This window comes from Vigna umbellata, chromosome 5 (assembly GCF_029865625.1).
Source record: "Vigna umbellata cultivar VRB3 chromosome 5, Vumbellata_1.0, whole genome shotgun sequence".
NCBI lineage: Eukaryota > Viridiplantae > Streptophyta > Magnoliopsida > Fabales > Fabaceae > Vigna > Vigna umbellata.
The window spans coordinates 24,601,801-24,620,502 of record NC_142169.1 but is presented as its reverse complement, the minus strand read 5'-3'; the positions used below and the strand labels follow the sequence as shown (position 1 = coordinate 24,620,502).

The 18,702-nt window shown below is 31.0% G+C and overlaps 1 protein-coding gene across 1 annotated transcript; it reads left to right on the top strand.

The window, feature by feature from the left end:
• Positions 1-11,899: 11,899 nt before the first annotated feature.
• Positions 11,900-13,962, top strand: LOC124839086 (GRIP/coiled-coil protein). The gene is made up of 6 exons (XM_047314829.2): positions 11,900-12,022; positions 12,104-12,244; positions 12,362-12,475; positions 12,817-13,044; positions 13,126-13,290; positions 13,452-13,962. Exons 1-6 carry the CDS (start codon positions 11,972-11,974, stop codon positions 13,767-13,769), a joined length of 1,017 nt encoding a protein of 338 aa, XP_047170785.2. The 5' UTR covers positions 11,900-11,971; the 3' UTR covers positions 13,770-13,962.
• The last annotated feature ends 4,740 nt before the right edge of the window (positions 13,963-18,702 follow it).

Below are 18,702 nucleotides of genomic sequence, written 5' to 3'. Positions count from 1 at the left end.
GCTGTGGGTACAGTGAAAAATTGGACAAAGATATGCTAGTGATGTCACAGAAAGAAGAAACTAACTTTATAAACAATTTGGCCATGGTTAAAGCACCACAATAAAAATAAAAAAACAGTCTTTTTTCTATAATGTTCTTGCTGCTACCACACATTCATAAATACATTTTCTTCTTTTAAATTTATTTGATTGAGATGCCTAATGAACTATCATATTCTTTAGTGGAATTTGAGTACAGTGATTCTAGATAATTTAATATTTAATGTTTACATAAAGCAAAGCAGACAAGAAATCTGTGCTGTGAAAGGTCAAATATTCTCACAGAAAAGCTTCAGAATTTAATTTCAATAAATATTGCAATAGTATTAGTATAAATGCATGTTACGAGATTTTAAAAACCATAAGTGTATGGTTAGTGAGTCATAACTGATTATAAGTGTATAGTTAGTGAGTCATAACCCATTATGATTAAGAATAACAATAATGATTAAAAATGGGAATATGATAAAAATATAAATGTCTTGTGACTCAGTTTTGGTCATTAAAATATTTACTTTTCACTTTCTTTGTTTCTTACTGTACATTTTTTATTGCTACTTATTTAGACGCGCTTTTCATCATTTTTTTTTCAATCGTCATATATAATTTTTGTTGTTGAATTTCTAAGAATAAAAATTGTCTAGATTAAAATATCACTTTTAATTAATGATAAATCCAGTTTAAAATATATAAATAAATATACATTTTATTTTTAAAATTAATTTTATGAGATTAAATCAAATTTAAAATTTATTTTTTAATCTAATATCGGAATCAGCCAATGACATGGGTGGTTGTGGAATTGCTGTGTATGTTAATATATAGCTTCATTGATACGATGTTGATATTTCACAATAATTTTAATAAAAAAAATGGTGTTGCGTCGAAATATTCCTTTGCTTTGGGACCAATAATTTTGTCAATTTAAATATAATGACAATAACGATTTTGAAAGATAAAGTTATAATGTGAGAAAGTGACGTAGTTTTGGTATTATATTTACGAGTGGTATGAATATGGATCTTTAAATTTACAAATCATATAATGCCACGACATCGTTTTGTCATTTCTTTCTGGTACAGTTGTGTTTTAATATTTGCGTTAAAACACAGCCAATAAGTTAAAATGTTTTTTTGTATGATACTTTATGAGACAAAATTTCAATATATTAAAAACTAGCTATGTACGATATTTATTTTCGTAAATTTTGTTTGGCGAAAGAAGCTTCATTGACCTGTGTCTATTTGGTTTTTCAAAATTATATAACGAGGATATAAATCTTTCTTTAAAAATTTTATTCATGATAGTTTAATAATGTGATTTATAAACTTTAGTATATGTTAGGAAAATTGTTAATTCTTGTCATAAGTATTTAAAATTCATACATAAAATGTTTAGTTTATTAAAACTTTTTACACTCCCTATATTAAGATTCATTATACATTTGATTTGATTCATGATTTTGTATAATGTATAGTATTCAACAAATGTGGAAACATAATTGATAAAAATAAAATAAAATCATGTGCGTGACTCATAGTTCCTCATGCTTTAAGAAGAATCTTGACCTACCATTCGATTTGCCATCATAATCGACGAAGACACGTAATGATCTGGACAGGATACTGCTGCAACCATCATCACCATTTTAAATAAAAAATAATAATGTTGGTCGAAGTAAATCAAACATTTTTTACTACTATTTTCGATTATTCAATCATTGAAATTCCGTATTATATTTATGGAAAAAAAAGTCAAATCTTTTTATTTTCTGTCTATTGCTATCGGATAGGTTCAATATAATATACTACAGTGGATGATTTCATAATTGAGTTTTTAAGATATGCAAAGGACGGTTTTCATGCAATTTACTAATGTAGACAATAGTTTGTCTGTTCAAGTTCAATAATGCAATGAGAAGCTTCCATGGAAGAGAGGAAAAAAATATTACTCTTTTACACTATTATTTCATAGCAGATTTTTTTTATTGAATTTTTAAACTTGATAAGTACACTAGCAGATAATTGTTTTTTTTTATTGATTATTATGTTAATGTTTGAACGTTTAAAACATAGTAAGTACACCGATCACAACATAATAAATTTCTCATTAAAAGATTTATACAACACATCATGATCACTCTTATATTTAATAACAAATTCGGATAACATATTTATATAAACCTTTTTTTTCATATTTTCATTAATATGAAAACGAAATTAACATAGATATATGTACATTGTTAAGATTAGATTTTACTAACTTCACTGTGATCTATTATCCATTATCTCAATTTCAATTTCATATCAAAATCAATTTATAAATTTATTTAAGTCTTATCTTTAACAATTTTGAACCTATTAAGTTTCAATTCTTTTTCTCAGCAAGAAAAATATGTCTTAGTTCAATTAAGTATTTTGTTTGAGTTCTAAGTTATAAAAAATATTTTCAAACACCTTAATAACCATCAATCAAATGGGTGATCAAGTTGCAACAAATATTAATCACAGAAACTAAATACTAAGAAGTGGAAAAGCACAACAAAAAAAATACAAAAAAATATAATTTATTACATCTAATTTCCCAAATAGGTTTAGTTCACTATGATGAACAACTTAGAGATATAAATTGAAGAGATAGAAAAAAATTGAAATAATAAAGAAGAACAAACACTTTTCCAAGACACCTAGCAACTGCTTCAATTGTGTTTCCCTTCGTATCTACACCTCCAATCTACAACCTCTCTCACTCTTTGACCCTAAAGGAAAAACAATCATGGATAAAGATGAAGATCTAAGGAGGAGAAGGGAATCCAACACTCCTATCAACCTCCAAGGATCTCTCCCAAACACCCAAAGTGATGAGAAGTCAAAAAAATAGGAGAGAATGGTCTAAGACTCCAAAACTCTCTAAGAAACATGAAAAAAAAACTCTAATTTCACGTATTGTCGTTGATGCTCTCACCCAAATCACCCAACGAGGCTTAAAATTATGTGTTCTCTAACTTGCATCTCATTGGGTAAACTATCTGTCACCTAACGAATAATTAAGTGCTCTCTAACTTGCATTTAATTGGGCAGACTATCCTGTCACTAACGAATTGACCTCTATAGAAGTGATGTTCAACACAGTTTTAGTCTTGTCCAACAGTGCAAGCTTGCAATTATGTTTGCTCTATGTGTTTGTGGCGCTAAACATTATTTAGGTGACACAAAACTATTTTCATCATTTTCAATTAGTTGTTCAATATTTTTTCTTGAAGTGTATTTAAATGTTAAATACATTTATTTTACAATATTAAAGATAAACAAATACAAAATAACTAACAAACAAGAAAATCTAAAAACTATATAAACTTTATAATTAAACAAGCTAAAACTATAAAAGATTAATTTTATTAACAAAATTTAATACAAATAAATAAATAGACCCTTTGTTTGGGATAGGAGAAGAGGAAGAAGAAGGAAGTCCTTCTGTTTGGTTTAAAAAACATATGTATGAATGATATATAATTTTTGTTCTGTTAATCGATTATGTGAGAATTAGGGTCTCTTTAATTCCTATTTTTCTGAAAACTTTTTTTTTCCGAGAAAAATAATAAAAAAGAGTTCACGATAAGAATAGCTTTTGAAGACAACTTTTAAAATATTACTTTTCATATTTACATAAAAAATAAAATAACTGAAGTTTGTTATTATTTTTTTAATTTTAATATGTATTTATGTGTATTTTCATTTGTGTTGACTAATCTTCTACTTCCCAAAAGAAAACTTCTTAAAAAAATTATTTTGTAAAATTATTTTTACAATCTAAATCTAAAAACAAAAATCAAATATCTATAATATAATATTTTTAAACTTATTTAGCTAGTTAGTGCTGCTTTATAATTATGAATCAATGTAAAGAAAAGATAAATTATATATATATATGGTGAGTGTGTGTTAACAACTGTAGATGACCCTATGATTAATTCTTATCCAAAATTTAAGCTTTTCAGTAGACGGTGTTGAAGCTCAAATGAGACAGCAGAAACATGCGATGTTATGGCTGGCATTGTGTCGGTGCTCACAATACAAACACATCAAACGTGGTGGTTGCTGTGCTATATTCAAATGCAATATTGGAATTAACTTTGGATTTATGACACTTAATAACATCGAAAAAGTCAAATGGTTCAATTTTTTCAATTGTGACTATTTTTTGGTTAATTTTGTTTAAGTTATCATCGTGAATCAGTTATGGACAAAAGACATGTTGGTGAATGATGACTGTATGTATGAGTAAATTGCCGACGATTGGAGATAATTAATAAAAACAATATATAATACTATTGGAAATTGCAATTAATTAGTAAGTTTAAGTTAGCAATGAAAGTTTCTATTGAAATTTTATGTGTCATAGAGAAAATATATAAAGAACAAACTTATTTGTTCATGTTTTTTTAACAAATTTATTATATACAAAAATAAACTTATTTTTGCAAGATTTTTTTTAACAAAATTATCATTAAAAAACGCAAGAGCAGGACTGAGAAGTAGACAGTAAGAGACAAGAATTTCTTCAGCTCAATGTAAGTAATTGGCCATAAATAATTAATTAGTTGGTAGAGAAGAGTATTTAATCCAAGGAGGAATAAAAGATTTAGGAAAAGTGTGAATTCTCCAAAAGCTCTTATATTGTAATCATAAAAATTAACCTATTCTCTTAGGACAATTTTTTGTAATTTGATTTTGTAATAGATTGTTACATTTGATAAAATGTTTTAGAGATAAAAAATAATTAATTTAGATATCTGTACAAATTAAAAATCATTAATATTTAAAATAGTCTCTATTATAAATAAAAATATTATAATTAATTTATGAATTAGATTCTAAATTAAAAAATTAGTTTATATATATATATATATATATATATATATATATATATATATATATATATATATATATATATATATGAAGTATATAGAATAAATACACAAAATGAAAAAAAAAATGAACCTGAAAAAATATACATTATTTTTTCTAAGAAAATAATATTTAGAAATTTCATAAGGTGATTTATCTAAATATTTAATTTGACTCATTTTAATAAAAATAATCGAATCTAATTCAATCTTTTTAAGTGACAATTTTTTTTTATGTCCAGAAGACATCCTTTCATAGATGATATTATGGAGATATCTCCCCAACAGGATGGAAGGCGCTCCACATGGATAAGTATGATGATAATACTGACCCGAACAATCATATACATGCCTACCTTACCCAAGTTAGCTTGTATTCAACTAAAGATGCAATCTTATGCAAAATGTTCCCCACTTTCCTTAAAGGCACTACCCTTACTTGGTTCATCAAACTTCACCACTTTAGTCTCCCACTTTAGGACATAGTTTACCATAAACAGACCACACCATCTCACATCCATAACCCTAATTAGCATTTGCTAGCAAAAAGGAGTATTGTTGCGAGCATTCATGGAATGCTTCGACAAGGTTGCAATCAACATCCCAACCTTATCACTAAAGTCGTTCTCCACCACATGGTAACAACTATACGACTTGGTCCATTTGCAAACAACTTGTGTAAGAGACCAGTGGTGGTGATGTATGAGCTGCAACAAAGATAAGCCAAATATACGAGACTAGAGGAATTAAAGGAATTCAATAACAAACTCAAAGCTGAAAACATGCCCGACGAAAAACCAGACAGAGATAGCACCTACAAAATGACGTCTAGACCTCCTCTACCCAAAACACAAAGGTTCAGCAAGTACGCCCCTTTAAATGTCCCAAGTATCGGGGTGTTGGAGGAGGCCTTGCATGCCGACCTCATTACCACACTAAGGAAGGTAAACTCACCTTCCAATGCGAACACTACTCGACAATGTTGGTGTCATAGGAACTTCGATCATAACATCGATGAATACTCCACACTCAGGGATAAGATAGAGGAACTTATGCAAGAAAGACACCTACGACACTTTATATCAAGGGAGGGCAAGAAAAATTAAAGCAAGCCCAAAAGGTGTGAAGAACGAGGGTGTGATTACCAGAGACATGAAAATGTAGTGATCGTAGAAGAAAAAATCAATAGGTAGAAAGAGGAGATCAACAACATGACCCCAAACTCCTTTTAAGGGGAACCATCAATACCATTGTAGGAGGGTTCGCTGGAGGAGGATCCTCAATAACCACTAGAAAAAAGCACCTAAGAACAATGCAATTTGTTAATGTAGTATCAACATCCATGAGGAGGTGTATGTCACCCATCACCTTCACCAACGCAGATTTTATGGCCATAAATTCCAAGCAAGATGATCCAATGATGGTTAAGGTAGAGATAGAACACTTCATAGTCAAGAATGTGTTGGTTGATCAAGGAACGTAATAGACATCCTCTATTGAGAAACGTTCAAAAAACTACAAATCCTAGAAGACAAGATATGTCCATACATCGACGAAATCGTTATATTTTTAAGGGAAAAAGTATAAACATGTGGATATATAGACTTGTACCCCACGTTTGGTGAAGACTATCATTACATGACTATATCCATAAGGTATCTTGTACTTGATGCAAGCACTTCTTAAAACATCCTCCTAGGACATCCCTCCATTAATAACTTAGGAGTTTTTATATCAACATCTCATCTAACTATGAAACTCCCATCCTTGACAAAATATATTATCACATTTCATTTGAATTAGAAGACAACACAAAAACATTACATCGTCAGTTTGTAGTTTCTATGGGTTCACCACTCCTCTAACAATATACAAAAAACTCATCCCGAGACTAAGATTGAAGCAGGAGATCTCGACCCAAGAGTGAGAGACACCAAGTCCCTCATGGTGATGTCAAGAAAGTCTTTAAAATTTAGGACTACTCTTTCGGAACAAGATGAGGAAACTTTGGCTATTATTTTGAAAGATAATACTAAGTCATTCGCTTGGGCAACAACAAAAATACCTGGTATATATTTCAGTGTAGGGTCTTACGAACGCGTGCCCCACTTCTTATTAAAACATCACATCACTTTGGGTCTGGCCCATTCCAGCTTCACACCTTTTCAGCCTTTCATCCCTAATGTATGTTCAAGGTTAAAGGGTCGTTGTACCAGTAAGGACTAAGAATATCCAACAACCCAAGGCAAAAGAATTTTTCTTACTTGATACACTCTAAGAAAACTTTCAACCTAAATGTATTGACTTTGGGGGCTAATGTACATATATAGGTCTAGTATACCTAGACCCCTAAAAGGTCGAGGACATTTTGACCTGCACCAAAAAGTAAAAGACATGTGTGTCACTACTATGATACGAATCCACTTAGGTAAAAGGACAAATTACAAATGGACTAAGGATAAGTAAACACATTAATGAAACCCTAAAACGGAGTAATCTTGCGATCATAGGCCCAACAAGCAATACCTATCCAAATATTATAAATAATTATTGTTCATGAGGTATGACTATGTTATTATTTATTGTAATTTTACTATATTATCGTTAACAACTAATTTAAGCGTCAATGTATGTTTACAAGCTTTCCTATTGAGGTCACATCATCCTACTAGAAGAGAATATCACAACACCTATAGTATAAGAAAACTTGTTCATCTAAAAGAGAAAGAGAAAAGTGAACACAAAAGCTAACACATTGTAGACTAGATAGAAAATTTGTATACCTTTAAATGTACTTCAGCCCAACAAAAATATGATGATAATGAATTTGTCAAAAACAATTTAATAGGATCTATCTATGTCCTCATTCCAATTAAATTATATTAGAATGCAATTTTATTTTAAAGCATTTAGAAGTTAATATATATTCAATATAATATTTCATTTCAAAGTACCAATTCCTTATAAAGTTTAAATACAAATTTTCTTTATTTAATTATTTCTTACATTTTTATAAGAGATATAACATACTTTTATATAAATTAAATAAGTTATTTAAATACTTTTTTTTTACAATTTTATGCTAATTATGACACATTTTTATAATATTAAAATATTTAATGATAATTGAGTTCACCAATAAGTTGTGCTAGAACATTGGACTAATATAACTCATGCATGCAGCAGTCCAATTTCACATTCTTTGTTTCTTAGGAATCAAAATTTGGCACAAAGTGTGTGAATGGCTAAGATGATTACTTGCCTTTTGGGGCTTCCAATCCAATTTTGGCATATCGATTAAAAGTTGCATTTGCTTTCTCATGTGATTATTCTTCACGTCTCTCTCTATTCTCCTTTGAAATTTCAGCATCCATGCATCAAACATAGCCTTAAGCTAACTTCTTTATCATGCATCAAATTCAGTTTACTACTTTATAAAAATTATTATATTTTATTTTTATTAAAAATATTAAAATCCATGTTGTTCATCAATGCTTGAAAACTTTTGATACGGTTATAGACAAAGAAAACCAACAAAAAAGTGGAAGCATATAAGAATAGTTTTGTAATAAACCTTCCTTATTCCTTTTCATTAATCATTTCTACAACCAAAGGACTTTTTTTGTATAAATAATTATTTAAAAAATATTTTTATGACCTTTCTATATTTCTTTTCCAGCTTTTCAAAGTATTCAGAAATTGAAATGGATATAAAATATAATTAAGACGCCGAATTATTTACAGTTTAAAAGTTTCTTATAAAACCAATCTCTTGTTTTTACAAAAGATAGTTTTTATGACTATTAGTAAATATAAATTAGCTTTATTTTACATGGTTTTTTATTTTATTTGTAAGAAATTATCCAAATTCCTTTTCGCACCACCACCCATGACACGGAAATATGAACTAATGGACCTATCCAGCCTCCTAATACAACTATTGGGCGTCATCAGATAATCTCCTAAGATACCTATTGGGCCTCATCTAAGTCCACAATTCATTAGGGCCTTTACCTTTGCTATTTGAAGTGTACAAGATTAACATGTGGGGGATTCTATTTATAGTACCTTTTGCATTTTAAAATATTTTTAAAATTATTTTTGAAACGTATCTTGTAATAAGTAAATGTTCTAGATTATATTTTTTAGAATGTGTTTAATAGTTAATACATTCTGAAAAATAATTTTCTAAAGAGGCAATTTTTCAAACACTTTGGGATGTAATTTTCACAAGTGTTAAAAATTTAACACTTTTGAATATTTGGTTAAAGAATTAGATTAAAGAAATGCAACATCGTTAGGAAGTTGATGGATATATAAATTCATAAATATAAATAATAAATAATGGTATGTAGCCATGGCAATGAGTCAAGACATACTCCTTATTTCCCCGTACTTGCATAAAAGATATCTACAGATATTTTTGTATATATGTAACATTTTTTTTATTTTTAAAATTTTAAGTAAAATCATTTGAAAATAATATTTTAAAATATATATTTAAATAAAAATTTAATCTTGAAGTGTAATTTAAATAAATCTTCGTAATATTCTTAAAGGAAATATTCAAATGCTTTGTCTTATAAAATATAAATTTTGAAGGATTTATATCTTTAAAAGGAACTTTAAATAAAAATTTAATTTGTAAAATTTAATTTTAAACAAATTTTAATAATTAATATTTATTTTATTAATAATTTTTTTATCAGTTAATATTTTTTAAAATATATCTATATAAAAATTATTTGCAACAAATATTAAATATTCATGAATTAGATATTAATGGTTTATACATTTATACATTCATTGCAACATTTAGATTTTTCATGAATAAATATTAGTATCCAAATTAAACAACATGATAACGAGAACTTTTGAAAATATATCTTTTGTTTGATATATTTAATTATAAATAGATTATGTTATTTTAAAATTGGTACCTACGCTATTAATATTTGTTTATTTATAAAATTAGTTATATCTTAAATTTTTTAAGTTAAGCAAGGAGAATTTGATGGTATAAAACAATGATCGTAAGTATTTATATTTTTTATGTACTTAAAATTCATAATTTGATTATGGAACTCACACTTTATAGTCTATTTAGTGGGGTTCCTTATTGTCTACTTCATCTAATAAAAACTCACATTCAATATTTAATATTACAACAAGTTTAATAACATGTCAATAAACGTTTAAATAGAATTACAAACTAAAATTAGTATGGTTTCTGCAAACTTTACATAAACACCAATCTTTGTTATTTCAAACGAAAAATAACTTATTTTATATTTTACATACCATTATTAATGAATGAGTAATCAAGAAAATATATTTACATGCAATAATCAATTATCTTACATTATAACATATAAGAGAATCAATTTTGTTCTCACCTAATATACCAAGAATCAATTCTCTTCTCTTCCTCTATACCCAAGAATCGATTATCCTCTCTGATGTTACACATGAAAATCAATTCTTTGGTGGTCTACACGTATTAATTCTCCTTGTTAATACTTGCTTTTCGCACCAATTTCAATTATTTATGAAAACAAAATCAAATGTCTAAGAGACTGATAGTAGCCAAATCTTGAATAAGCAAAAGACTCACGGAGCTTTGACTTGTTGCCATTACAAAAGCTTAATCTTATGTTGACTACCTTATCTGTAAACACATATTTCTTCCATTGCTGCAGCAAACCACAAACAATCTCAAATAATTTTCTTATTATTGTGAGAGAAGATTAGTAATATAATCAGAAGAAAAAAACTAATAGACTTGTAATAATAATAATAATATTAATAATTATACTACTACTAATAATAATATCAATAATAATAATAATATTAATATTAATAATAATAAATTTTCAAATACATTTATTGTAATATTATCTTATTTGAGCATGGCATCTAATCCATTGTTATAAATTTCCATTACGAAGTATTGTATTTAATATATTTTGATCAATAATTACAACATTTCATATACTAACATTAATTTCGAACTACATCATTTAAATTTAAAATAATTTTATAAATTGAAATTAGTGCATATTTTAATTTAAACTTATCCATGCATTTAATTTAAACTTAATATAAATCAATAGTATTTTAATTGAATATAATTTCTCAAATTATTATTTTTTAATTTGGTATAATATCTCAGATTTCATGTACATAATTTTATAATAATAATAATAATAATAATAATAATAATAATAGTTACAATAATAATATACACATTATTACTTAACAAAATTTAATTAATTTTATTTCTGCAAATCCTTTTTATTTTAATATAATTCCATCATTTTTTTTATAATTTTAAATTATAACTCACATTTCATTTTAATATAATTAATATATTTTATTTTTATCAATTAAAACATTTTTTAATGTGTCAAATTTATTTTATCACTCACTAACTTTTGTAGATTTTCTTCTCAAATCCCTTCATTTTTTATCATCTTTTACTTAATTCAAACTACATCACATTCATATTTATTTTCTCTTAAATTCACTTTCTTAAATCCATCTTCAAATCCAAACACAATCTTAATTACCTAAAAATTATATTTAGTGATACTGTGAACAAAAAGTATAAAATAATATTAATTATTATTTTTAATTATATTGTTATTAATTTAATACTTTATTTTTTTTCCTTTTTAAATCTTTATTTTTCTACTATATTAAGCTTACCATAAAAAGCTCAAACCTTTATTTATATTTTCATTTTCAATCCCATTAATATTTCTATATACATACTATAAAAAATGGAAAGTATCCCAACCCAACATATAATTTGTTTAAATCATTAATTACTTATTTAATATCTCTAAATTCAATACAATAGCATTAATTACACAGACCCCTCCTATTGAAAGTTGTCACGCATACATTTCCTAACGTTAAATAAACTCTACTCATTTATTCATCTATTCATATATTCAAACACCATTTTCAAACTAGCCGTTGAGCTCAGCTTCCTTAGTTACCCTTCTCAAACTGTCTCTTCCAATGACATCCTCTTTTGACACACCTTCTCTGCTCCATCTCCTCCCAAACCAGGTTTCTCTTCTCTCTTAACCTCGGAAGTTGAAAACTGTCGTCTGTTGTTTCTCAACCTTTGTTTTCTTGTTGTGGTGATAGGAGGGCACTGTCGTTATGGCTTCTTCTTCTCCTCCTCAGTTCAGCCCTTCCTCTGATAAACGATTCTGGAGCACTCTGAGGAGCAGAGTCGACGCGCTTCTCGATGCTCGTCAACCCAGAACCTCATCTCACTCCCCGAAGGTTGGTGTTGCTGCTATCTTGTACAATCCATGTAATTTTCAATTTTTCATTGGATTCTCTGAGATTTAAATTGATGGGATGTTTCTTTCTTTTTTCTTTTCTATTTTATATGTGTAGAATGTAGAAGGAAAAAACCAGTTGAAGGAAGATTCTATGTTGCTGATGAGAGGATTTGACTCTGTTGCCAACACTCTTTCTATGTTATCTAATAATTTGGATAATGCTCTTCAGGTTTGTTTATTTACTACTATTAATTTGGACAAGAGGGTTTATTTTGGTGATTATGACATTCTTGTGCGATTGACCAATGCAGAACTTAACCCTGCTCATTTTTTTCTTTTGTGACTTTCTCTTTCCAAGTTTCTTTTAATTATAAGATTTGAAATTGAGATCTTGATTTGATCCGAATTTTGTTTCATTCTGATTCGGTTGTAAAGAGATTGTTACACAATAACTTGTTTGGTGAAGTTGTACTTTGATTAGATATGACCATTGATTATTTTTCATTACTGATGGTTTCAAATTTCACTCAAGATCGTCTGTAATCAAACTTGTAGCTGATTTTTTTGCAGGGTGCTAGAGAATTGGGGAATCCACCCACGTTAACTGACATATTTCACAGCAAAAATGATAAGGTGGAAAACAAGGAGGATTCCGGAGAGAAACAGAAGAAAGAGGAGTCAAAACAAGGAATGAAAAGGAAACTTGACCATGTTGATTACTGCGAAGAAAGTGCCGTTGAGTCACAAAAGGAGAACGGGAAAAAAGCAGTGGATAGAAACATCAAGAAAGCAAAAAATGTTGGTGTTTGTTTTTAGTATATGAGTTGCTTCGCTGAAGTTACCAGCTAGTTGTTTATTTATTTTATTTGCACATTGCAGCTTGCCGTTTCAATGGCAACGAAAGCAGCTTCACTAGCAAGAGAATTGAAGTCCATTAAATCAGATTTGTCTTTTATGCAAGAAAGGTGTGGTTTGCTTGAAGAGGAGAACAGGAGACTGCGTGATGGATTTGCAAAAGGAGTTAGACCTGAAGAAGATGATCTGGTAAGGAATCAATCAATCATCACATAATCATTTCACTACCATGATAAATTGGAAAATAACAAACTTTATTGTTGTTTATTGCTCGAATCTATTGAAAGTCATAAATTTTAGATTCTCCCTTGTGATTTTATAGTTTCAAATAGATTTTGTGGTGAGTGTAGGTGAGGCTTCAGCTGGAAGCACTTCTTGCTGAGAAGTCGAGACTGGCCAATGAAAATGCAAATTTAGTGAGAGAAAATCAATGCCTTCATCAGCTTGTGGAGTATCACCAACTTGCCTCTCAAGATCTCTCTGAGTCAGATGAGGATTCTGCTATTCAGGGAACGTACTTAGACTTCTCTTCTCCCCCACCAACAATTCCTGAAGAGGCAGGGGATGAAGAAGGTGATGTTGATGATGATGAAAATGGAGAACCACACACACCCACAAACGATATCCACAAATTTTCTGCTTCACTTGATGATGCTGCAAAATATTAGGAAGCATCATAACACTCCTTATAATGATGCTGCAAAATATTCCCTGTATTTCTGCCAAAATTAAATTCCTTTTTCTGATCATAAAAAACAATTATTAATAATGCGATAATAGCTCTTGAAATAGAACAATTATTAATCCAAGTTATTGCTAAATATAACTACTTATTATATAAATATATAATTCTTTCTTGGACTTTATGGTCTTGCCAATAATAAATAATACAAGATCAGCCAAGCTGCATGTTATTAGTTAGGAAATTTTTTAGTTATGTATGACCAATTGGTATGATACGTGATCACATGAATCTACCAATCATTGGCTAACAATTGCTTAGTGATTCCCAAATCTCTTGTTAAAAAGCAGTTAAATGTAAAGCTATTGCGAGTAGTGTTAGTGTGTGGTTTGGTGCATTTGCATAAACAAACATATGGAAGTTCTCTTTCCATATTTTGTACACCTTCCAATGTTGTACGTTTGATTTTAAATGAATCAATTGATGGTGTATCAATTGGATCAAATTTCCCCCCATTAGAATCACTACTCTCATATAGATTGCAGTGATTCAGAAGCGACGTTAGTCGACTATTTTTTTACTTGAATTAGTAAAGCCCAAAAAGTGATACCAAAAAGCAAGTATAATTGAATATGAGAATGTAAAAATATAACTAAAATAAGTTTAATTTTCTTGAATTAGGGTTATTAAGTTTCTCAATCCAACTTTTTCATTGACCCTATAAATTTAATAAAACAAGTCATTATTGTAGAAACAATTTGTTGAATGACTATTTTCCAACATTTTAAATTGTTCGTTGCTTCATTAACTATGCATTTTTATAAGACATGATGAACCCCATGAATATCGGGTAATAATTTAGCAATTATAGTGAATGAGTTTATGTACATTGTTTCACAAATGTTTTGTGACATGATTTCGGATTTCAGTTTGTTGTGATCTTCTAACTAAAATGAGTGAGGTTGCACAAGTGTGAATACTTACCTTTCAAATCCCACTAATCTTTTTTCCACAATGTTGTTTGAGATCTACAATCACAACATGAATGAACATATTACACTCTTAATCTAAATTGGCTTGAATGTGTTACAATGTAAAGTCATTGCTTTGTAATGTAGAACATCTTAAGTGTGTCTAATATTTCTTATTTGTCATAAAAGTGAAATCCTTCAAACAAGGATCTTAGAAGATATAATACACTCTCGAATAAAAAAACATGTTTAGATTCAGGGTCTATTTGATTTCTGTGGGAAAATTAGGTTTAGAAATGTTAAGGGGTGTACAATTGTGACAAGTAAGCATGTGATTGTTGTTTATGAGGAATGTTGTTACCATTCTTCTCGGCTACATTTTCAAAGATATCGTCTTCACTATCACATAACAGTCACAATTTGTAGATGGAAGTCCTACAACATCATGTGTTAGTTCTAGTGAAGGCAGAACAAGTATATTATCTTGGGTGTGATGGTTGAAATCAGTGTTTGGAGATGAAAAATAATTCGATATGGAAGATGCCAAAGTATATTCAAAATTGTTGTGTAACATTGATCACAATATGCCAATATATACAAGCAACATGAAATGAATCCTAGGCTACAATTAAGTTAACTAATATTGCTAGTATCCATAATTTTGTCTATTAACATATATCAAATTGATATGCATTGCTCTCATGCTAAGACCCAAATGGAAAAAATCATTTATAACGATGACATGACACGATAGTTACGATCATATATTTTATTCTTATTAGAAGGAATAATAAGAAAATAGATGTATGATTATATGTTAACTTTTGAATCTTCAAAATAACTTTGGTTTACATTGAAGGATGGTGGGTAATGCAATAAGGAATGTGGAGGGTATAGTTTTTATGGGTAGGAATGTGATGATTAAACATAATGGAATGAAAATATACTTAGTTGAAAATAATCATAGATTGAGTCCTGGATGTTAAGTACGTCATTTAAGTCTTTATCATCTTGTAACTGAATGATTGTGTATTGCACCATATTAACACCAATTTTGGTTGGTACCAAAACATAATGATATTGACTTTTTCATGTTTGTATTGATTCCATATCAACTAAAGATAAGATGATTTCATAATATATAATTGGGTGCAAACCTTACTTTACAAGCCAATTGTATATGGTTAAATTAAACTTAAAATCTACTTTTTAGCATGGTATGAGAACCATGGTTTAGAGTTCATTTTAGTAAGATGTGTTATTTATCGGACTTATTGTGTCATCCGCATTAAAAGAGTGAGTTGAAAATCTTACATCAACTAAAGAGAAAATCAATTCATAATATATAAGTAAGGACAAACCTCATCTTACAAGTTAGTTTTATAAGATTAAGTTAGATCTAAAATCTACTTCTTAATAATATTTTGGTAACACCCTCTTTTTGAAACCTTCAAACATTATTTTTTTTAGTGTATTCTTTTTATGAGAAAAGTTAATATTTTCATTGTTGATAAATGTTACAAAAATACTTAACTGTTATGATGAAAAAATAACAATTCTAACAAGTGAAGAAAGAAAGAAAAACTTTGCTAAAGGGATCTTAAACCAATTTTTTTGCAACATATTGTAAATGAACAATGGTGTAATTAACAAAAAAGTAATACACTGTTCTCGAGTTAAGTCCCATTGCTTCATGTACTATGTTGCCATGTTTGAAGCTGCTGCTATTGACTTGTTCTACATGGCTTGACCGTTATCTCATAAAAGTCCACAACTAAACTGTTTGATTTTGGATATAAATATGGATACCACGACTGATTTTATCATGGAACCATGTTCTTGAAGAAACAAATTGTTTCAGTCTATATTTTGTGGGACCGATGAACATACCTTGCCAACGTGTCTTCTTTGCTTCCGGATGTCTATGTCGCTCGCTGGTCCTTTGATGTGTTGCTTGCTTGTCTTTTCTTCAGTTCATACCGCTCGTCCACTTTCACCAGCAGAGGGGGAGGTACCTGCGAAGACACTCTGACGCTCAAATCAGGCGTGAGTTATAGAGTCTCAGTTCTCAAGAAAGTGATTTTTTTATCATTGTAGAATATTATCTAGAGTCTCTAGAACGTAGAGGGAACGTACCTGGATTTTTGCCCTGTCATTGTATTTATAGGCCAATAAAAATAACCTTACCTAAAAATCTGGTTAGTTACTCATAAATATCTTAACTGCTCAAAATATCTAAGATATTTTATCTAATAAATATTATCCAATAAATATCCTACAATACACAAACAAACCAAGTGGCAGAGAGCTTCACTAAATTTTGTCTTGCTTTGATTGCGTTCCTTTTGCTTCTTTAAGAAGGTTGGCTGAAGAATCGTCTATTTCTTTCCTTCATGGTTTTTAATAACTGTTTCGGATGTGTAGGGCTGTGGGGTTCCAAGTCTTCCAAGTCCTCCCGTAGTCTTGTCTCCTTGGCGGATCCTCTCCTGGCGCTCTTGTTCTCCTCTTGATCCGGAGGGGTGGAGACCTACAAAAGATTCTCCAATGCCAAAGTCAGTTTCAGAGCAGTGGCTATTTTCAGTAGTAGCAATAAATGTGCATTCAATGTCACCTATCTACCACTCACCGTGGACCTGTATTTATAGTTTTCGCTATGGGCTTGGGATTAGTGAAAAGTTAATCACGGCCCAAAACGGCCCGATAGCTTCTAATTTCTACTTACCTTTAAACCAGGCTACTTTTCCTTAAGTCATGTTGATTAGTGTTTTGGCGGGCGTGGACGTCCGCCCATGTGAAATGGGCGTCTGCCTCGCGCGCACGGAGATCCGCCCATGTGGGTCCGCCCATGCGGGCTCTTTGGTACGGCGTCCGGTTTCGCTTGGCCGTGTCCGCGAAGATCCGCCCATGCGGGATCCGCCCATGTGGGCTCTTCCGTACGGCGTCCGGTTTTGCTCGTCGTGTCCGCCCATATGATATGGGCGTCCGCCTCGTCCGCATGGAGATCCGCCCAATTAGCTTGGGCGTCCGCCCACATGGATCCTTCCGTACGGCGTTCGGCCCTTGCAGATACACAAGCCCCCCAAGTCCTAGTGCACGTAGTGAACGTAGGACTTTAGGTCACCTAACGGACAAGATTTCATGCAGTGGCTGTTGTGCCGGGCTGCTCTGTGATGGTAAGATTCCTTGTGAGTTCTTCAAAGTTTTTCTTATAGAGGCTCGGCCCGGTTGGTAGGTGTTCCTCCCTGCTACATGAGGGTTAGGAGAGTTTATACCGGGTCTAGGTTCAATCTTGGGCCGGCTCTTCAACGTATGAGCCTCCGGCGTGCCTTTTACGATTGCGTACAGGCATTGTCGTAAGTACGGCGCCCGGGCTGCTCTGTGATGGTAAGATTCCTTGTGAGTTCTTCAAAGTTTCTTATAAAGAGGCTCGGCCCGGTTGGTAGGTGTTCCTCCCTGCTACATGAGGGTTAGGAGAGTTTATACCGGGTCTAGGTTCAATCTTGGGCCGGCTCTTCAACGCATGAGCCTCCGGCGTGCCTTTTACGATTGCGTACAGGCATTGTCGTAAGTACGGCGCCTGGCACTTCGGCGCCCCTCGTACGGCGCCCGGCATTTCGGGCGTTTCGGCGCCCCTCGTACAGCGCTCGGCATTTCGGGCGTCTCGATATTTCGGGCGTCCTTCGTACGGCGCCTGGCACTTCGGCGCCCCTCGTACAGCGCCCGACACTCTCTGGTACACAAGCCCCCCAAGTCCTAGTACACGTAGTGAACGTAGGATTTCGAATACGGCGCGTGGGGGTCGGGAACCCGTAATTGGGCTTTATCCAGTGGGCTTTTTGAATTCGAATTTTAGGCGGGAAAACACGTGGCGCGTCCCCATTGAATGGAGCTGAAGCGTCGCCAAATCTGGAGCGTTGGTTGTACCTAATCTAAACGGCCGAGATGCAT

What these genes read in the sequence shown, in the direction of transcription:
- LOC124839086 (XM_047314829.2), top strand. Translation starts at nt 11,972, where the DNA reads ATGACATCCTCTTTTGACACACCTTCTCTGCTCCATCTCCTCCCAAAC. An exon ending in ACATCAAGAAAGCAAAAAAT is followed by an intron (nt 13,045 to 13,125) that starts GTTGGTGTTTGT and finishes TGCACATTGCAG; the next exon opens with CTTGCCGTTTCAATGGCAAC. An exon ending in GACCTGAAGAAGATGATCTG is followed by an intron (nt 13,291 to 13,451) that starts GTAAGGAATCAA and finishes TGGTGAGTGTAG; the next exon opens with GTGAGGCTTCAGCTGGAAGC.